This window comes from Oreochromis aureus, linkage group 12 (genome assembly GCF_013358895.1).
Source record: "Oreochromis aureus strain Israel breed Guangdong linkage group 12, ZZ_aureus, whole genome shotgun sequence".
NCBI classification, from domain to species: domain Eukaryota; kingdom Metazoa; phylum Chordata; class Actinopteri; order Cichliformes; family Cichlidae; genus Oreochromis; species Oreochromis aureus.
In genome coordinates this window covers 37,572,785-37,593,789 of record NC_052953.1, presented here as the reverse complement: position 1 = coordinate 37,593,789, position 21,005 = coordinate 37,572,785, and the positions used below count along the sequence as shown (strand labels likewise).

At 44.4% G+C, this 21,005-nt stretch overlaps 1 protein-coding gene across 2 annotated transcripts in view; it reads left to right on the top strand.

The window, feature by feature from the left end:
• Positions 1-21,005, top strand: part of LOC116311151 (whirlin-like) — a 106,880-nt gene that overhangs the window by 48,852 nt on the left and 37,023 nt on the right. For both annotated transcript variants that reach the window (XM_031728185.2, XM_039620930.1), the window contains exon 3: positions 10,485-10,610. In XM_031728185.2, coding sequence (XP_031584045.2) covers positions 10,485-10,610 — 126 coding nt within the window. The remainder of the gene's footprint in view (positions 1-10,484; positions 10,611-21,005) is intronic.

Sequence of the window (21,005 nt, the reverse complement as noted above, 5' to 3'; positions counted from 1 at the left end):
TGTTTACTTCATACTATGAGTAAAAATGTACATACTTGGACTAACCTTGGATTAGAATAGAATAGAATAGAATAATCCTTTAATTGTCCCACAAGGGGAAATTTGGTTTTAACAGCAGCCAAAAAGACACATATACAAACAAACAGTACACAGGACACAGAACAGAAACATACACAATTTTTCTTACATATTTACATTAAGGACAATGGTTACTATAAACAGAGTACTGTACAGTTATTAAATTAAATATAAATAACTACAGATAAGAGGCAAACCAGGTTGTAGTGCAAATCGGTTGATTAACTTATTGCAGTTACAGCACAGATGTAAACATCTATGATTGTTGGGAGCAGTTCTGATTGTACAGTCTGACAGCTGCAGGGAGGAAGGACCTGCGGAAACGCTCCTTCATGCATCTAGGATGCAGCAGTCTGTCACTGAAGGAGCTCTGCAGTTCAGCAACATTTCCATGCATGGGGTGGGAGACTCTGTCCATCAGAGATGTTATTTTGGCCAGAGTCCTTCTGTCTCCCACCACCTGCACTGGGTCCAGGGTGCATCCCAGAACAGAGCTGGCCTTCCTGATGAGTTTATCCAACCTCTTCCTCTCAGCTGCCGATAAACCGCTGCTCCAACATACAACACTGTAAAAATGACAGATGCCACCACAGAGTCATAGAAGGTCTTTAAAAGCGCCCCTGTACTCCAAATGACCTCAGCCGCCTCAGCAGGTAGAGTCTGCTCTGACCCTTCCTGTAAAGAGCATCAGTGTTGTGGCTCCAGTCCAGTTTATTATTCAGGTGAACACCCAGGTACCTATACGAGTCCACTATCTCAATGTCCACTCCCTGGATGTTCACCGGTGTCAGTGTGGTGGGTCTGCGTCTCCGGAAGTCCACCACCAACTCCTTGGTTTTCCCGGCGTTGATCAGCAGGTGGTTCTGCTGACACCACTCTACAAAGTCCAGAGTCCACTGTCTGTACTCCGAGTTGTCCTCACCTGTGATGAGGCCGACTATGGCAGAGTCGTCAGAGAACTTCTGTAGGTGGCAGCGTGGGGAGTTGATGGAGAAGTCTGCAGTGTAGAGGGTGAAGAGGAACGGTGCCAGCCCCCGTACTGCAGACCAGTGTATCAGAGACACAGCCCTGTGACCTCACATACTGTGGACGTTCTGTGAGGTAGTCCAGTATCCACTGGGACATGTGGTGGTCCACTCCCGATAGCTCCAGCTTGTCTCTCAGAAGTCGTGGCTGGATGGTGTTGAAAGCACTGGAGAAATCAAAGAACATGATCCTCACAGTGCTTCCAGGCTTCTCCAGGTGAGTCAGAGCTCGGTGCAGGAGGTAGATGATGGCGTCCTCCACCCCAATGCCAGGCTGGTAAGCAAACTGCAGCGGATCGAATGAAGACCTCACCAGGGGGCGCAGATGGTTTAGAACCAACCTCTCGAGGGTCTTCATCAGATGGGATGTCAGGGCTACCGGCCTGTAGCTGCTGAGGTCCTTGGGATGGGAGGTCTTTGGTACCGGTACCACACAGGAGGTCTTCCACAGCTGTGGTACTTTCCCCAGTGACAGGCTCAGCTTGAACAGATAACCTAGGATGCCACACAGTTCATCTGCGCAGCATCTCAGGAGCCTGGAGCTGACGCCATCTGGACCTACAGCCTTCCGCACCTTGATCTTGCAAAGCTCATTCCTCACTTGAAGTGCTGAGATAGAAAGAGTGGATTTTGGGGGAGGGGTGTGTATGTTGGAGTCCACAGAAGCCGGGGGAGGGTGTAATGACTGGGAGCTGGAAGGTGTGAAGCTGAGAGGTGTGAAGTCCTGAGATGAAGGACAGGCAGTCCCTGAAGATGAAGGAGATTGCAGCAGGGGGGACGATGCTGTGGGAGGGGTGGGTGGTGGGAAGCCATTGGAGCCATTCACAGAGTCACAAAGTTCAAATTTTGCTATTTTAAAGCATCCAGCCTGCAGCAGATAGAGAAAGATGATCTTGTGTGTGAATTCAAAACAAATCTAAACATGTATTGACAGCACAAAGTAAACTCATCAGGTGAGTGTTTTCACAGTCAAGTTACACTTACTCATACCTAGGATGAGTATCGGTGTAAGAACAACCTGTACTGTCACCAACTGTATATTTATCCTCCAATATTGCATTTAGTGTTGAGGAGCAGGACTTGTGTGTGATGTGAGTCCTCTCAGGGCTGACGTGCCTGAAATGCCTCAGCAGAAGAACTGAAGTTGTGAGGATCAGTAGATATCCAAGGCTGAATTTTTCACAGCTATAAGGTCTAGCTCTAAGACAGCTGGGATAGGCTCCAGTGCCCCCAGTGCGACACTGAAAAGGATAAGTGGAAGTGGATGGATGGATGGATGGATGGATGGATAAGGTATAGCTCCATATCACCTGGCAAGAAAAGTTGCTTTGACAGCAGGCTGTCTATAGTGCTACAGATCATCAGAGACCAGTTAAAAATGGACAGGTTTCAGATTATGGTCTGTTTCTTTTTGATGAAGAGTCCCCAGAAAAGGCCTTCGGTTGGAGTCTGGAAGGATACTGGACTATTACATTCTCCACAATGGGAATTATTCTTGAATACAAGGAATGCAGAGAACACAGAAAATCAAAATGCTGGATGGAGCTTTTAACACCATTATGCTGAAAGACAGTAGAAGAGCTGTTTGTGATAATTTTGCTCTGTCCTCAACCCATTACTGATTACACGCAGTGTCCTCTGTGAAACTTTGTGAAAAATGCAAGAGTGCACCTGCCACAGAAGCAAATCACGGCCCAAATAACAACTCATACCAGAGTGATGAAAAAACTGCACTGCATTGGACAAACACTGGAAATGGACTCTCAGTGATGTAAGAGGCATCTGTAGTATTCAAACCTTCAAAGAGTATTCTGTCATTCATTTTTCTTTTATTCAAATCAGTGATGAATAGAAAATCACCTTCACAATTACTATGTAAGTAATTCAAATCAACACATTGATATTCTTAAATAAAGTTGCTGGGGCAAAATATGCATCACAAATCCCCAAAATGTATAGTTTCTCTTTCCATCTTCATTTTTTCTCCATGGATACATGACTCAAATAGTTTTGGGTCAACACGGGTGCAAAGAAAAGAAAAACAACTCCTTTTGTCCTGTAGTACTACAGACTATCCAGTATTGGCGTCTTTATGGAGCAATCTTTTGCCCTCCAGCAGTAGTATTAGCACAGCAGTGCAGTGTGGCTGTGAGCTTTTTGTCAGAAGTTTTGATGTTCAATTTGACCTGTTCAGCCTTTATACTAGAGATGGCACCATAGCACTTTTTTATGTTTGATACTGATACTGTATATCGGATTGGTCCATCCCTACTATAACCCCACTATTTATCTTGCGTCAGCTTGCATGGTCTCCATTAGTGGCACTAAGTTGGATAAGTAGTTAACAAATAAACGGACTGTTGAATTGGGTGGTCTTTATGGTCTCTAAAATTATATTGGTTTGCATACTAAATTGATCACTTACTATATGTCAAACCATTGTAAACTGAACACCTAATTAAAATAAAATCTAATATATAGACTAGAGATGGACCGATCCGATATTACGTATCGGTATCGGTCCGATACTGACCTAAATTACTGGATCGGCTATCGGAGAGAAATAAAAAAATGTAATCCGATCCATTAACTATCACGAAAGCACTTCACAAAACTTGCGACATGGTGTAACTCTTTTTTTTTTTTTCTTTTTTTTTAACCTGTCCCGTTTGGTTCTTTTGCCATCAGAATTATTGTCTAAAGGCGAAGAAAGATGCCCAACGGATTTACTTTACCAAATGGACCATCCCAGCCTTGCCGTAATGGTCCATCTGATTCACCTTTTATTGTTTATTTTATTTTCACTTGCTGAATACGGGACAGACTTGACTGGTGGAAAGAAAGGGAGAAAGAAAGAGGAAAGAAAAAAAAAAAAAACCTGAGAAGAGGGACGGGGAAAAAGGGCAAAAAACAAAAACCAAGAGAATAAGCAGACAAAAAAAAAATACATATATCGATCACCTGGATCACCTGTTGAGAAAGAAAAAAGAAAGCAAGAAGAAGAAGACAAGAGTAATAAACAAGATCACAATGATATATGGGAATATAACAGTAAATACTAAATATTAAACATTATTGTGCAGCACGTGAGATCGACAGCGCACAGTGTGCTTTGAGGTAGGAGCCCAAAAGGGTGTCGTTTGTGTGTGTGAGCACCCGTGTGTACACCTGTGAGCATGAACGCGCTTGTTTTTAAAAGGTTCCTTCATGTAATGATCTGCTAGAGGGTGTGGGGGGCCACTGCCCCGACCTCCAGGGCATGAAGCAGGTATGGAGGAGATCAAAACTCCAGACATCCAGAGGCCCCCAGAACACAAGAGACCAAGGAAGACCAACAGAGGGGCAGCCGCGCCACTATCCCAGAAAGAGCTGAGGAGAGTCCCAGATGAGGGGTCACTCAGCAGCCGCGGAGCAGAAGCCAGGGGGGGTTGCAGTGACGTGCCCATGAGCTCCGCCGGCAGCCAGCTGTGCCTGAGTGACCGAGCCCCAGGCCGAGAGGCCGAGGGCACCTCGCCTCCGAAGGGGCCCGAGCGAGCCCCAGGCTCCATGCCCCGATAAGCAGCCGCCAAGGAGTGAGCCGGTGGGTACCTGGGCGCCCACCCCCGGACACAAAGAACCACCAATGCACCGATGTCTGAGGGCGTCTGCCACCGGCAGGGGAAGTGGTGGGGGGAGATGGGCCTCCAAACCTTGGAGGGCCTGAGATGTCCCCAGAGAGGTGGCGTCTGATACCCAACCTGACATATAGACACAGACAAACAGGCACACACAGATACAAACATCTATTCCCACCCTCATGCTCTCAAATGCAATTACTCTACACTCAACCAACGTGGAGACAGACATAGAGAGACACTGTACACACAATCACTCTCCTCAAGCGTACTCTAAGCCCCAGATCTAGGTACCCTTGCCCCTGGAGGGGGAAACTGCGCCCAGACCCAGGTGGTGTTACCCTTTTCCCTGCGGTGGGGAGAAGCAGACCGCCCCGACTCCGCAGCAGCAGGGAGGCCCCACATTCCAGACCCCAGTCGGACGGCCAACTCCTCCTCCTAGCCCCCCCGCTCCAGCAGGCCGCAGAGAACGGGGGTGTAGGAAGACTCCAAACCTCCCTCCACCCGCTCATATGTAGTGTTGATGTATGTGTGTTCTAAGGTGCATTTAAAACCCAGGAGGGCATGGAGCTACCTGCCAGAGAGCAGCAGGTAAGCGTATAGCCCCTCCTGCTAGCCCTCAATGTCTACGTGTATTTAAAATTGAGAGGTGGGCAACGACGCCAGGGGTGAGGTGTACACCCTGATGGTGATTGGAATCCGTGTAGCGTGCCCACCCCCAAGATCCTATATGTATGTGTAATGAGAGTGTGAGTAATGTGAATGTCTAAGTTGTGGGATAAAATTGAGGCAGCCAGAAGGGGACAGAGGGGGGATGCCTCCCCTGCACCCTGGTGACACACCCCTACCCCAAGGCCCTGCATGTGTGGGTGATTGTGGTGGAGCGGGAATAGGGAGGCATGGTGTAACTCAGCTCATAACCTTAGCACGTCGGAGCAGTGTGCGTCACGTGATAGAGCGGCTGTGGCGTGCTAGACCTGTCGGCGGTCTGGTTGAGCATTTGGAGTCTCGCTACCAAACCAGCATTTCGTCTCCGAGAAAGTTATCCCAGAGAAGTAAAGTAAGCGTGTAAGTTCATCTCTGAATGTTTGTAAAGCATTCCCGCGTTAAGCTTAACAACCGATATATGGAGCGACTGCCTCTCTCTCTCCCTCTCCTGTTGCTAATTCAATCCTGAAACTGATTAATGATCAGCTGATCGGCTTTTCTGTCGCGAGTCCGTCTCTCTTCTTTGTTTTTGGCCCACTTTGCACCAGAAAGAGGAAACCTGCGGCTGAACTACAGCAGCACGTTTAAGCTTGAGAAGCTGTTGTTAGAATTTATTTAATATTACTTTCTACACCAGGATCCTTTTCTACGTAGCTGACGGCTGGTAACTGTACAGGGGCGGATCTAGCAAAGTTTAGCTAGGGGGGCCGATAGGGCATTAACAGGGAAAAGGGGGCACAAAGACATACTTTTCTTTCTTATTCTCATTTAAAATGTCTACCTTTTAATAAATAATTATCTGAATCTTACAACGAAAGTTTTAATCTGATGTAAAATGTATAGAAGTCCATTACTGTATATAGTAACTGTTAAGTCTAATATACCCTAGTAAGCTATAGTACTTTTTCCTTTGGTAAGGTACCATCTGTGCAGTCTAAATTCTGTTGAAGAAAGATGTTGAATCTATTTAATTATTCTTGAAAAATAATTGATTTCTGTGCATTTTTTTTTCACACTGCATCAAATTAAAGTTGATTACGTCGATTACGCATCATGAGGTGGAGGGTGGGGGGTGGTTCCCTATTTTTTTTGCTGGGAGTTTGCAACCCTATTAGTTAGGTTGCTTAATATTTCTGCTAAGTACTCTTTAAAATACCAGAATAGGGAGGATGGAGCAGGTTTAAGTTTATTAGATTGATCAGTATTGCTGAACTGTGAAATATTTTGGGTGCAGTGTATTTTTTACATACAGGTATAACAGAATAGCTTTAGTGTTTTTTTTTAACTTGAGTATGAACTTATACAAAATGCAGCAAGATATTAAAAAAAACAGTTTTATTGATTAAAAAACACACTATATCGGATTCATATCGGTATCGGCAGATATCCAAATTTATGATATCGGTATCGGACATAAAAAAGTGGTATCTCTAATATAGACAAGACAGTTCACTCAGTGAATAATTTGCTATTAGAGTAGACACAGATTAGTATGCAGACCATAGGCTGGCTGCCAGTCTGTTTATCCACTTCATGTCACTGAGTTTCAAAGCTACTATTTCTGCTTCTCTGATGGATGGATATTCAGGTCAGTGTCCTTTCAGAAATAATGTTTAAATTCACTTTGGTTAATGTGTGGTTAGATTCACTGACTGAAACGAGATCAAGAATAGTTAAAAAAACAACAACAGCATTTTATAATGGATGGATTGTAATGTATTACAAGTTGATTTGATTATTGTGTCATTAATGTTAATGTGTTCACAATTGCTACTTAGTTAAATCAGAGATACTCTCACAGTGCAGCCTTTGAGTTCACTGAGTGTTCCTGAATGAATCATTAATGGATCTCAAGGCTCCAAATCTTGTCACAACTATTCTACTTACCTACCTGTGGTTGGCTGAGGGCGTACAGCGGGTAGGCTAGTCGCTCTCTGTGTGTGTGTGTGTGTGTGTGTGTGTGTGTGTGTGTGCGTGCGCGTGTGCACGTGTGTGCGTGTGCGTGTGTGTGTGTGTGTGTGTGTGTGTGTGTGTGTGCGTGCACATGGCCTGTGGAATTCAAATAGAGACCCCCGTGTTGTTTCTAATATTGCAGGGTCTGTACCGTACAACATAAAGTGCTTTGAGGTGACTGCTATGAATTGGCGCTATATATATTTTGCTAGAATAAAAGAACACTTTTTAATCAAAGTAAAGCATAAAGTGAATTAAAATCCCAGGATAGTGACCCGGTAAGATAAGTAGCAGAGGGAACTGTTCATCAGTTTCAGCTGCTTTGGAGTTAATGAAATTAACAACAGGTTCACTACAGAGGCGACAGTGATACAACCTCAAAACCTGAAATAGTTTTGCAGGTTTTGATGCATTCTCAATCATCCAGGAAAGTAAATCTCCAAAAGTTGAATCTGTTCATCTGGACGTAGCGTTTTGTGGGAGAAATGTTTCGCCACTCATCCAAGTGACTTCTTCAGTCTCAGCTGACTGCAGGTTTCCCAAACCTTATAAACAGTACCATCTCTGAATCGAGGAGGGGGCCTAAGGGTACATCTTTCGCCATCTTACAATGCTGTGATTGCAGCCATTCCCCAACTCTCTGTGAATGGTACTCATGGCCATTGATCAGTGTTCTTTGATCAGTGGGTTTTGGTCAGTGATTGTTGATCAATGGTCATGGGAATTTGCATAATTATGATTAAGGAACTGACCTCACAGCCCATTGTTCCTTCAGTGGGCTGGTTTCAGTCATTATGCAAATGTACTGTTTATAAGGTTTGGGGAAACCTGCAGTCAGCTGAGACTGAAGAAGTCACCTGGATGAGTGACGAAACGTTTCTCCCACAAAACGCTACGTCCAGATGAACAGATTCAACTTTTGGAGTTTTGCAGGTTGCATCCACTGACATTTTATGCGTCTTTATCTTTTCTGACTCTTTTTTCTCTTTGTTTTGTGCTTGGTTAGGGTCAGTGTCCCTACTCATAGTGTGAGGTGATACCTGAACCCCACAGAACCTAAACCCTCCTTGTGCAAGGAACAACAGGATGAGCATTGCCAGAGCTCTACAGAATGACGTCTCGCAGGCCACTGGTGTGAATAACTCTTACCTATCAGAAACAGAATTCATGAGGGTGGTCTGAGGGCCCGGCGCCCTCTAGTGAACCCTGCCTGGCCCCATGGAGCCCAGAAGGCATTTACATTAGAATATCAGAACCACTGGCACCCAGTGTGCTTTTCACAATGAGAGCATGTTCACCTTGAGCGGATGTGACAGAAGCCGTGGAGAACGTTATGCTGCATGTAACTTCATTAGGCATTGGTGTGGGTCAGTGATGGACTGTGGAGGCATATCCGCAGATCGACACACAAACCTCTACAGAGCAAGTAATTGTACCCTGGTCGCCATTAGGTATCAGGATGAAATCCTTGGACCACCCTACACTGATGCAGTCCTGGGTTCCTGCCGGTACTGTCTCATGTGCTGAGAATATGCAGGCAATTCCGGAAGGATGAGCGTTGTTCTAACCTAAGGCTTTCCGTCAAAAACGGGAACTGGAATCTCCTCCCTGCTGTGTTGCCCCTAATAATACCATGCCCTGCTCCTACAGCTGTCCTGGACTCTCTTCCACAGCAGGTCTCTCTCCTCTTGAAGTAGCAAAAAAACAGTGTCATCAGCCTCCCTTGTTCCCTGAGAGGTGTTCCATGTTTCCCAGATCAAAAATGTTTATTCTGTCCTGTGTCTATTCTCATCCAGCTTCAGAGGACTGTCTAGAAGAGTGGTCCAAGATTTCTGTTTCTTCATTTTGGATCCCTCTGTCATCACAAAGTTCAACGGGTCCTGAATGATTGAGCCCAGTTTGGTTGATTGCAGTGTTTTCCTCTTCTAAGTCCAGGTGTGGGACTGTTCACTCTGCTAGGTGGAGTCTGGGTTTCCACGCCATGGATGGCATCACTTGTTTTCTATCAAAGTCATCAATCAGCTGTATTCAAAGACCATCCCAGGTACCTAGTGCCCAGTCGTGCCAGATAACCATATACCACAGAGTGGTAAATCCCTAGTGTTTCTCCTGTGTTCTCCCAACTCCAGTGTATTGAGGCTTCTGCCTTCCTCCTTCTATCAACTCCATCCTGAGCAAAAGAGCGAATTACTCTCATCAGCCTCTTACCTCCTTTCATGATCACCACCGTCCTACTTGCCTATCCTCCTCGAACACCACCAGGACGAGCCACCTCCCCCCATGGAGAATGTAAGTAAGCCAGCACATTCACTCTCTCAGCCTGCCTTGCACTCTCACCACAGATACCTGTTTTCCAGTTCACTACTGTTAAGTTCACTCTTCTCTCTTGTAGTGGACCTCCTAGTGGATCTGAGGACCAAGGCCGAAATGGTTCCCATCAGTCCAGTGAACGAATCCTGCCCTGTTTTCCTTTTTAGCCAAATAAAGGTCTTAACACTGCTATTACTGTTTGGGGTTTGTCTGCCTTTGAGTCCTCCATTCGGCTTTGATGGTGTTAAATATCCATATGTGGACAGGAGGGTGTCTGCCAGATCTTGAAGTGTTTGACCGTTTCTCACATTCTTAAAGCTTCAGGCCCCCTCCAAAGTCATAAAACCTAAACATCCACATTCTTTCTCTCTCAGGGAGCCTAAGTTACGACCTTGGCTTCCTGTTCAGTATGTTTTGTTCTTTCTAATCAGAAAAGGAAAGCCATGATTCTACACAAACAGCATTTCTTATAACTCAGCAGTATAATGCATCATAAAACAGTGTAATGATTTCACAATCTTTAATCCAAGGCATAATGTGGACTATAGCCGTATAATGATTCAACAATTCTTTGATTAGAAGCATAAGGTGGCATAAGATAGTATAATAATCTCACAATGGCCACGGCCCATAACAGGCTGACCACAAACTGTTCATGTGTTGATTCCAAGGAAAGAACGTTTCTTTTAACTCTGACCTGTTTATTATTCTGACTATTCTGCCTCCAAACTTTTGTTCTGTCAGTCTTTGTTTACTAACAGAACAGGCTGATCTGAATATCCTGTCTTTCCTAAAGGTGAACCTGAACATGGAAGGAGGTCGATCTCTCGGTCTAATGATCAGGGGTGGTGCTGAGTATGGACTGGGCATATACATTACTGGAGTGGACCCTGGATCTGCTGCAGACATTGGTGGACTAAAGGTACCCTGTCTCATCTGTCCTTCATAGCATTGCTGGATTACACCACAAAACAATACAAACCCACACTGCAGTCCCACTACTGCAGGTATATAAAAATCAAGCACTGAGCCCTTCAGTCTGCTTTACAAACATCTGTGAAAGAGTTTAGTGAACGTGATACATTAAGCAGTGGGATCAGTCTCATCTCTCAATGTTATGTTAGTGGTAAGTGTTCATTCACTTGCTGGGCCGGCGTCCTCATTTGAGGAGCTTGTAGAACTGGGGGAACATGTATAGATGAGAACCCAAAGGAGCATGTTTGGAGGCGTGGTCCCACTCCTGAAATTCAGGTACTTTATCTTTATCTAAATATGTGAGCTACAGAAATCTGCCATAATTTGTTGGTAGTAAAAGCAGCAAGCCGTCTGCCCCTTTCCTTACCATTTTTAGAATTATTCCTGTGTGAAAGCTGGAGCTGGAGTTTTTGAGTAATACCTGATAAACACAGCCAGCGTGTTCTAACCAACGCCACACAAGTGCTCTTGATTTTTCCATTGTCCTCCTCATAACTTAACTGTGGCAAATTTATATTAGCTAAAATAATAAAGTTGCAGCTTTGCTGGAATAACATCTTGCCTTCCAAAAAAGTTTTGTGTCAAATATTCAATATCAAAACTCAGAAAAAGAAAAGAGTTTGTATCCAAAAGTCACATTTAATTTAATACTGAATTCTTCGAAATGATAATTAGTACTTATTGTGTCACAGGGATGATACCGTGAACTTTCTGTAATGTCTGATTTGTGTGAAGGAACCTTTTTTCTTCCTTTCTGTCCTTTTTCCTGTACGTGGAATCTAACTTGTAGATTAAAATGACTTTATAGACCGTCTCTCACACTGAGATATCAAATCTGCTTCCTTTTATTGTCAAGGCAATGTTACTGCTGTGTGAAATCCAGATGTGTGCACAGACTGATTTGGCAAAATAAAAGCAAACTTGATGTTAATAGTAATATTAAGTATCTTACATGCTAAAGTGTTTATTATACTTTGTGCTTCACTGTGGTCCACTTGGTTCTGTTTGATGTCAGTTTTGTCATCGCTTCTGTGTCTGGTTGCTTGCATGCACGTGCCCAGGGCAGCTAAACAGGACTGACCGCTCGCTGTGGCGTCGCCAGCTGTTGGTGCCCACGTCCATAACAGAGGATCAAGGCTTAAGACATTCACAAATTCTAGCATGATCCTATAAAATCATATTAATCATATATCATTTTACCAGCCAGCGCTGGACTGGTAATCTGGTGGGCTGACCCTCTTTTGGGCCAATGGGTCAATTGAAGGGCTGCTGTGCACGAGCTGTGCAAGCACTGACAGCTCCCCTACCCTCACTGTGCGCTCACACCATGTAGTGTGGAAGGAGTCATGCCGTACCAGCTTTAACGTCAAACCAGGGTTCACAAAGTGCTGTACATATAAAAATAGCATAAACAAAAAAAATGAGATGATCAAAGGTGGAGCTAAAAAGAGGAAGAGACCTCGCAGATGCAGGGGGGAGAGGGGATTTTTTTAAATAGAGAGATCACTATAAAAATGATAAGACAGCCTTTATTAGTCCCAGTGATGGAAAATTCATATTTTTAGAGTAGCAAAGTAGACCGGGCAGGAATAAATAAATAATGCAGCACACCTAAAAACATCAATACTATTCAAAAATAGAAGACATTCGTATCCACACACACACACATATATATATATATATCTACACAGTCAGGCAGTTGACGTCAGTGAAATGACTCCATGTCGCTGTGTGCTTTCAGGTCAGTTTTCTGACTCAGGCCACTGTCGCATTTTTCAACCTGCCTGAGGGTAGGAGAACAGAAACCGATGTTTCCTGCCTGTGAACAACATGGCTTTCTTGATGTTGTCACACCACGTCTGACTTGGGGATAAAAATAAAGCATCATTCTAGATTATGTGTTGAGATAATTGGGACACCTAAAAACAAGAGAAAAAGCCAAACTTAAAACTAAACTGTTCAAAGAAGGATGGTGGGAGATATTGCTGCACTGCTTTAACAGAGAGAGATAAAAAGGTAAAGAACCATTTTTGGGACTGGCATATTTTACACACTATGAAAAAAAAGTATTAAAGCCCCAACAACAGATAATGTTGATGAAGGTCTGAAGAAGGTCTGTCCTCACCGTAGCGATAAGGCTCACTCATTGATAGTCTGCAGTGATTCATTGTTTGTGTATTAAAGCTGATAGTGTATGTGGATCGGTGTGTGTCTGCTGTGGTGGTCACGAAGCAGCTGACTGAGTGATCCTGCAGTTACAGTGGGATCAGCAGGTGCACCAAGAGGCTGGATAACCTTTCCTTCTTCCTCTTTGTACATCCATCCTTCATCCCTGTCAGAAATTGTTTTTGCAGTTAATAAGATGGAGGCTTGGCTAGTGAACTGGATCACATGGCATATACAGCTGAATGCTACTCGCCAACAGAGGCAGTGTAGCCTTGGACACTGTTAAACTTGTGGTTTATTGAGACGCCTAAAGTCAACTAGCAGAGTCATCATCACAGCTCCATATGAAAGGACCTGGTGCATTTATATTTGTGGAACTCGGTGATGGATTGTGTTGCATGTTTGTTACTTTACATATGCATTAGAAAGTGATATAAATCTACTTTAATTCATTCGGTTGGAGTCACTTTTCTAACCCTGGAAAAGAAATATTAAAAGAAAAAGTTGTAATGTAAGTATTTGTATTGTTAAATAAATGAACAGTTTTTATTATTTCAAATTTGCATCAGAATAATGAAACATAACGTTTTCTAGTCTCTTTGCTCAAACTCAGCATCTAATGCCATGACTTCATCTTGACCCTTTGTCTTGCAGGAGGTCTGATTGTGTTTGTAGAAACACAGAATAACTGAATGTTGTACTCAAAACTACTAGCAGTATATGAACAAAAGTACATGTTGCAAAGCTGTTGTTGGTATTTGTTTTGTTTCGCTTCCAGTACAGATACAGTATATATATCACTGTGGGTGCCTAACATCACTCGTCCCCTCAGTGAATATTATGTGAACATTCAAACCATTAGCAACTTTTGGACAGTCACAAAGTGCTTCTCTGTAATGTTTTGCCAACTAATTAAACAGTGATGGAAACTATTCGTGATTTGACTGAATTCTGGCTCTTTTCATAAGAGAGCTGGTTCTTATGGCTCACTACAATGAGTCGGCTCTGTTGGTTCCCAAGCAGCTCTTCAGATCAATTTATTACAAACAAATTAAGTAAATGTTTGTATAAAATAAATTACTACTGTCCAAACCACACATTATAAAAAATGTTTATTATCTATATGAGTTATTACACTAAACATGGAACAGAGTGCTGAGAAAAAGAAATGGTACAAAACAAATACCCATCTCAATGTGAGAATCAGAATCAGAAGACTTTATTTATCCCCAAGGGGCAATTAGGGGGTCATTGATGATTTTGGCTGCCTGTCTAAGGGCCTGTTGGCTGAAAACCTGTGCCAGAGTTCTGGCAGGCAGGCCAATGATTTTAGAGCACACTGATGCAGTGTGCTGCAGTCTGTTCCTGTTCTGAAGGCTGAGGGAGTGGAACCAGCAGGTGATGGAGAAGGTCATGATGCTTTCCAGGAAGGCATAGTATGGGTGTGCTGACTCCAAAGGAGCTGAGTTTCCTAAGGAGATATAGCTGTTGGTGGCACCTCCTGAGAATCTCCTCTGTGTTGGCAGAGAATTTCAGGAGGTTGTCAAAGATGGTTCCCTCAACTAGGGCTCCTCAAGATCACCGCTCCATCCTGCTCCTGCCCGCCTACAGGCAGAAGCTGAAACAGGAAGCTCCAACCCTGAGGGCGGTGCATCGTTGGTCGGACCAATCGGAGTCTACGCTGCGGGACTGTTTTGATCACGCGGACTGGGAAATGTTTCACGTGGCTGCTAAAGACATCGATGAATACACAGACTCAGTCTGCGGATTTATCAGAAAATGCGTGGAAGATGTCGTCCCATCCAGAACAGTTAAATCCTTCCCAAATCAAAAACCCTGGATTAACGGAGATGTTCGCACGGCGCTAGCGGCACGGAGCACTGCTTTTGCCTCCGCGAACACATCGGACTACAAACACGCACATTACCAACTCCGGAAGACGATCAAAGCAGCCAAACGTGAGTACAGGGACAGGGTGGAGCAACAGTTTGACAACCCTCGGAGTATGTGGCAGGGACTAAACACGATCACAGACTTTAGAGGAAAACCAGCACACCGCAGACCACGGCCTCTCTGTGTGAGGATCTAAACGTATTCTACGCTAGATTCGACACAGCGAACACCAGGAGACCGGACAGTGTGCGCACCGCGGATGACGTCAGTGCGCACACTGTGTCTGAGGAGGATGTGCGGAGGTACTTCAGGAGAGTGAACCCACGCAAAGCTACTGGTCCGGACGGGATTCCCGGCCGCGTCCTCAAGTCATGCGCGGCTCAGCTGGCTGGAGTGTTTACACACATCTTCAACCTTTCCCTCTCTCTGTCTGTAGTCCCAGCCTGCTTCAAAATGGCCACCATCGTCCCTGTACCCAAATCCTCCACCATCTCATCATTGAACGACTGGCGACCTGTAGCCCTGACCCCATCGTGAGCAAATGCTTCGAGAAGCTGGTCAGGGACTTCATCTGCTCCGCACTACCCGACTCACTGGACCCTCTACAGTTCGCATACCGCCACAACAGGTCCACTGATGATGCCATAGCCCTGACACTCCATGCTGCCCTGTCACACCTGGAGAAGAGAGACACGTATGTGAGAATGCTGTTTGTAGATTACAGCTCAGCATTCAACACCATCGTTCCTCGAAGCTGGACAGGAAACTGCAGGATCTAGGACTGAGCAGCTCCCTCTGCAGCTGGATCCTTAACTTCCTGTCTGACAGACGCCAAGTGGTCAGACTGGGCAGCACCACCTCATCCCCATCACACTGAACACTGGTGCTCCACAGGGGTGTGTACTGAGCCCTCTCCTGTACTCACTCTACACCTACGACTGCACGGCCACTAACAACTCCAACATCATTGTGAAGTTTGCGGACGACACTACAGTGGTGGGTCTTATCACCAACGGTGATGAGACAGCCTACAGGGAGGAGGTCAGCGCCTGACCCACTGGTGTCAAGACAACCATCTCACCCTCAACGTCGCAAAGACAAAGGAGCTGATAGTGGACTTCCGGAGGTGCAGAGGAGTACACACCCCATCACCATCAACGGCGCCGCTGTGGAGAGAGTGAGCAGCTTCCGCTTCCTTGGTGTACATCTGGCTGAGGATCTTACGTGGTCAGTACACATAAACAAGACAGTGAAGAAGGCGCAGCAGCGCCTCTTCTTTCTCAGGAGACTGAAAAGATTCGGCATGAGCCCCGCATCCTCAGGACCTTCTATCGCTGTGCCATTGAGAGCATCCTCACTGGATGCATCACCACCTGGTATGGCAACACCACCGCTTACAACCGCAAAGCTCTCCAGAGAGTAGTGCGGTGTGCTGAACGGATAATTGGAGGTGAGCTTCCTCCTCCAAGACATCTACAGGAAGCGGTGCCTGAGGAAAGCGGGAGGATCATCAAGGACTCCAGTCACCCCAGCCATAAACTCTTCAGACTACTTCCATCAGGAAGGAGGTTCTGCAGCATCCGGTCCCGAACCAGCAGACTGAGAGACAGCTTTTTCCACCAGGCCATCAGACTGCTGAACACGTCATAGACACCTCACCCTCACTACTGGAACTTCAACATTATGCACTCCATACTGTACATTAATGCCACTGTTTTGCACATACCTACCTCTGTATATTTTATATTTTATATATCTTATTTTATTGTTTACTCTATTTCATTTGTAAAACATGTATATACACACTCACACACACACACACACACACACACACACGTGAAAAACATATTTAGTACACACATTCAGTAATGTATATACCTTTATATATGGTACATATATTTATTACTTTTAAATTAACCATTTTATATTTTTGCTTGTTGCACGTTATTGTATTTTGCACAACTCTGTTGCTTGTGAAGCTTGCACACAAGAATTTCACTCGCATGTACTGTACCAGTGTACCTGCACATGTGATGTGACAATAAAGGTGATTTGATTTGATTTGATTTGAACTACCTCCACTGGCTTCCCATGGATGGTGGTGGTGACTGAAGCAGCCAGATCCCTCTGCCTACTGGAGAAGGTCACCACCATCTCTTTGGTTTTGCTCACGTTCAATTCAAGTTTGGAGCTGTCACACCACTCTACAAACTCCTGCAGAGCGGGCCCGTGGTGTTGTGAGGGGCCTGACAGCAGTGACAGGAGAACTGTGTCGTCAGCATATTTAACCAGGTGACAGTTGGACTGTGTGGATCTGCAGTCATCGGTGTAGAGGATAGAGAGCAGGGGGGAGAGCACACAGCCCTGGGGGGAGCCAGTGGAGGTGGAATGGAGACCGGAAAGAGAGTTGTTGACCCAAACTTTCTGAGTCCTGTTGGTTAAAAAGTCCAATATCCACAGGATTAGCTGATCATCCAGGTGAAATGTGACAACAAGATTCAGTCTCTGATTGTATCTTTAATATTTATACACTTTTAACTATTTACAGTAAAACAGTATAGAGAATCACATTACAAAATATGCATTTAAATCTGTAAAACAAATAAAACAGCAGAATCCAGGTAACAGTTTTAGCTTTTAGTGACAATTGGCATTAAGAAAAGCCTCAGCTTTGAGGGGTTAATCGTGTTTCTTCTCTCTGTTGTAATCTAGCCTGTTTTAAAGAAGATAAAACAGAGCGGACCGATACCGCACACAGTCTTCATGCCATCGCACGTGTAAGACATGAATAGATTGTAGCCTTGGGTTCAGCAGGTCAGTGGAAAAGAAGCTCCTCAGGATATGACCTCGCTTCCAGCGTTGCATCAGCTGAGGGATTCCTTCTCTTAGTGTCTCCAGTTGAACCTCCAAACATTAGAAGCTTGTGACTCCTCTTGCTCCTCTGTTGCCTCCTCTCCTTCTTGGCAGTGGAGTTGGCTGGCTGTATTTTGCTGCTGCTGCAGTTATTCTCAGAAAACTTTCATCAGCTGCTCTGTTTTAATTAAAGGTCACATTTTTTCACCTTTCTTGGGTCAAGCATGGTGGTTACTGTTATATTCTCTCAAAAACTTATTTCCACTCATGTCTGATCTGCCTTTCATACCAATGATGCAACAAAAACAAATAGAAGTTGTCTAATAATAACAATAATAAGACATTTGTACACTGCACCTGTCTGCACTACTCTGTTCAAATGGCTCCAAATAGTGCATGGCTGCAGTGTCTCCCAAAGATCATCAAGTGCATTCATAACAGCCAGCGTAGAGATGAGTGGATCCTTGGACTCCAGAATTCATTTGAGCATATGAAAAGTTGAGTTCCTGCTTGTAGTACACTCCTGTTTGAGTGTTTGAGGTGTTGGACAGATCTGAGTTCCCCTGTGACTGTTGTGCTCCCACAGTGGGCTTCATCACCTTCAGAACGTCTCTTACAAAAAGATTAAGGGTGTACAAGTAATGCATGGTGGGTCCATTTCACGATGTTAATTGCTTAAGGTATTATGTTAGCTGCATTGTTAGTAACACTGCAAAGCACTGTTTTCCTCATCCCACTCTTTGCCATTTTGAGCAGCTCTGCTAAGTTCTCAGAAATGTGTCTCTTGCTGGACTCAAAACAATCCACAGGACAGGACACCGTTTTGTAATCTTCAACAAAGTGGGATTAGCTGACATGAGTGTTGGTTCAGGATGTCCAACACTCAGCTGCAGGGAAACTGATGTGGCTTTTCTAACTCTGTCTTGCAGTGAAATATGGTCTCAGTTATACAGGCTTGGGGTCATTTTACTCTTCCATCCTGTGAGGCTGTGGGAGTGTGTGGGTGTGGTGTGGCTCTCTCTCTCAGTCTGCACCTGGACCCGGTCAGCCCTCATATGTTATGTAGGTTAGGGGAGAACTGTGTGGTGTCGGTTGTTTGTCTCTTTCTCTTTGCACTGCCATCCAGGGAGTGGAGAGGTCCTGTGGTGTGACTCTCCATGCTGGGAGTGGGGGGGAGTTTGCTGCCTCAGGTGAGCAGTGTGGACTTGTGGGCTTCATCAGCCGTGAGCTGTGTGCTGCTACTAGTGAGTAGGGTGGGCCTGTAGGCCGCAGGAATGTATTTGTTCTTGTTGTTTGTTCTTTCTTCTGCCTCACTGCAAAAACTCAAAATCTTACCAAGTATATTCGTCTAATTTCTAGTCAAACATATCTCATCACACTTAAAATAAGACACAGTCAGCTACAGAGTAACATTTCAGTAAGATATATGAACTTGTTTTTAGACAGTGCATCACGGATCTGGAGAATTTTCACTTGTTCAATTGGCAGATTTTTTCATGTAATACAAGATATTTTTGCTTGAAATAAGTGAAAAAAAATCTGCCATTACTTCTGTAATAGACTGTAATTCATTATTATCAGGATCTTAATGACCTTGTAGTACCATATCACCCCATTAGAGCACTTCACTCTCACACTGCAGGCTTACTTGTTGTTCCTAAGATTAGGCTTCAAACTTTATAGTTATAGTTAGGGCTGGACCAGGTGACCCTGAATCCTCCCTAAGTTATGCTGCAATAGGTGTAGGCTGCTGGGGGATTCCCATGATGCACTGGGGGTTTCTTCTTCACTGACTATGTGTTAATAGACCTCTCTGCGCTGAATCATATTTCTTATTAATCAAAGACACACTCTGGCTCTCTTCCACAGCATGTCTTTGATCCTGTCTTCCTTCCCCTCAGGGCGGTCATATGATTGTTGTATGTATTGATGTATGTATTATTGTAGGCTCTACCTTACAATATAAAAGGCCTTGAGGCGACTGTAGTTGTGATTTGGTGTATAAATAAAACTGAATTGAACTGAATAGAAAAAATAGTCAGAATCACACAGTGATGTCCGCATGGTGGTACATACATGACTTAAGAAAGATATATGTGTGGGTTTTTTTGCTGCTGTTACAACCAAATTTCCCCTTGTGGGACTATTAAAGGATTATTCTATTCTATAAAATATATTTGTTGTGTTAGTTTGTACTAACAAAGTACCCACTAGATAGACTTTTGGCCTGGATTTCTTTTTCATGGGGCCATCAGACAATAAATACAGGTTTAGTGCCTCTGAGCGTATTAAATGGCTAAACAAAAGTAAACTAATTATATAATAAAAATATAGTTCTTAGTTTAAAGGTTGCCTAACATTTGGATTGGCGATATGGCTCTGTTCTTGATCTCCCCATTTGTACATGTGCATGAATATGAGACCACAACGAGAGCTCACACACAGAACAGGGCAGGAATGAATAAAAACAGATAAGATAAGATACCTTTATTAGTCCCACGAATGGGAAATTTCATGTTAAGGCAGCCGACCTATTGCACGCAATGGCGGCGCCATCTTACCCTCCGACCATACATACATTACACAAAAACATCACATGGGGAAGACAGGTGGCCTTGCATAGAATGGGAAGAACAGTCTAAACACAGTCGTTATCAGAGTGTTGCTGTTCAGCTCCAGCCTTGAGACCGCAGCTGGCACTGAAGGGATAGCCGCATGAAGTGATGGTGGTTTTTACTTTAGTGCGAACAACTCATGAGAATTTCAAAGTTGTTCTAACAGTCCAAAACTGGTCTCTCAATCTCCCGTTGGAGAGCCGCGAGCTTCTCCATGATGTTATCAAACTTACGCTCTGTGGTCTTGTCATTCTTGTGCTCAAAGAGCCGATTCTGAGAACTCAGGACCGCAGTGAACTTCTCCACGATGTATCCAGTTTGCGCTCAGAGGTCTTATTCTGAGTATTCACGGCAACCGTAGCTTCTCCAAGATCTTATACGTGCTGCACTCAATGAGCCCATTTTGAGAAACTCACACCTCGTCCCATCGTTTCAATCCCAGCAGGCAGCTTTGTGGGGGTTTGAACAGCCGGTTCTGCTTTCTTAATTTTTCGATAAACCAGGACCAAGCCAGCTCCGATCAGCAAGAACCCTGTTATCATGGTTCCGAATAGGTAGATATCTTCAGCGTCCTCGATCGACAGTCCTGCCAGGCACACGACCTTCCAGTTATTCCAACCATCCATCGTGTATCTGGCAGGGAAAGTACCTCCAGATATGATGTAAAGGGAATATTTAATGAGAACTGTGTGGTCAAAGGTCACATTTACTGTGTTCTTACAAAACCTTGTTTTGCCCACATCTTAAGAATTCAGTCAGTAATTACAAATTTGCCACAGATATCAAAGGACAATATGATAACATGATGCAGTTTA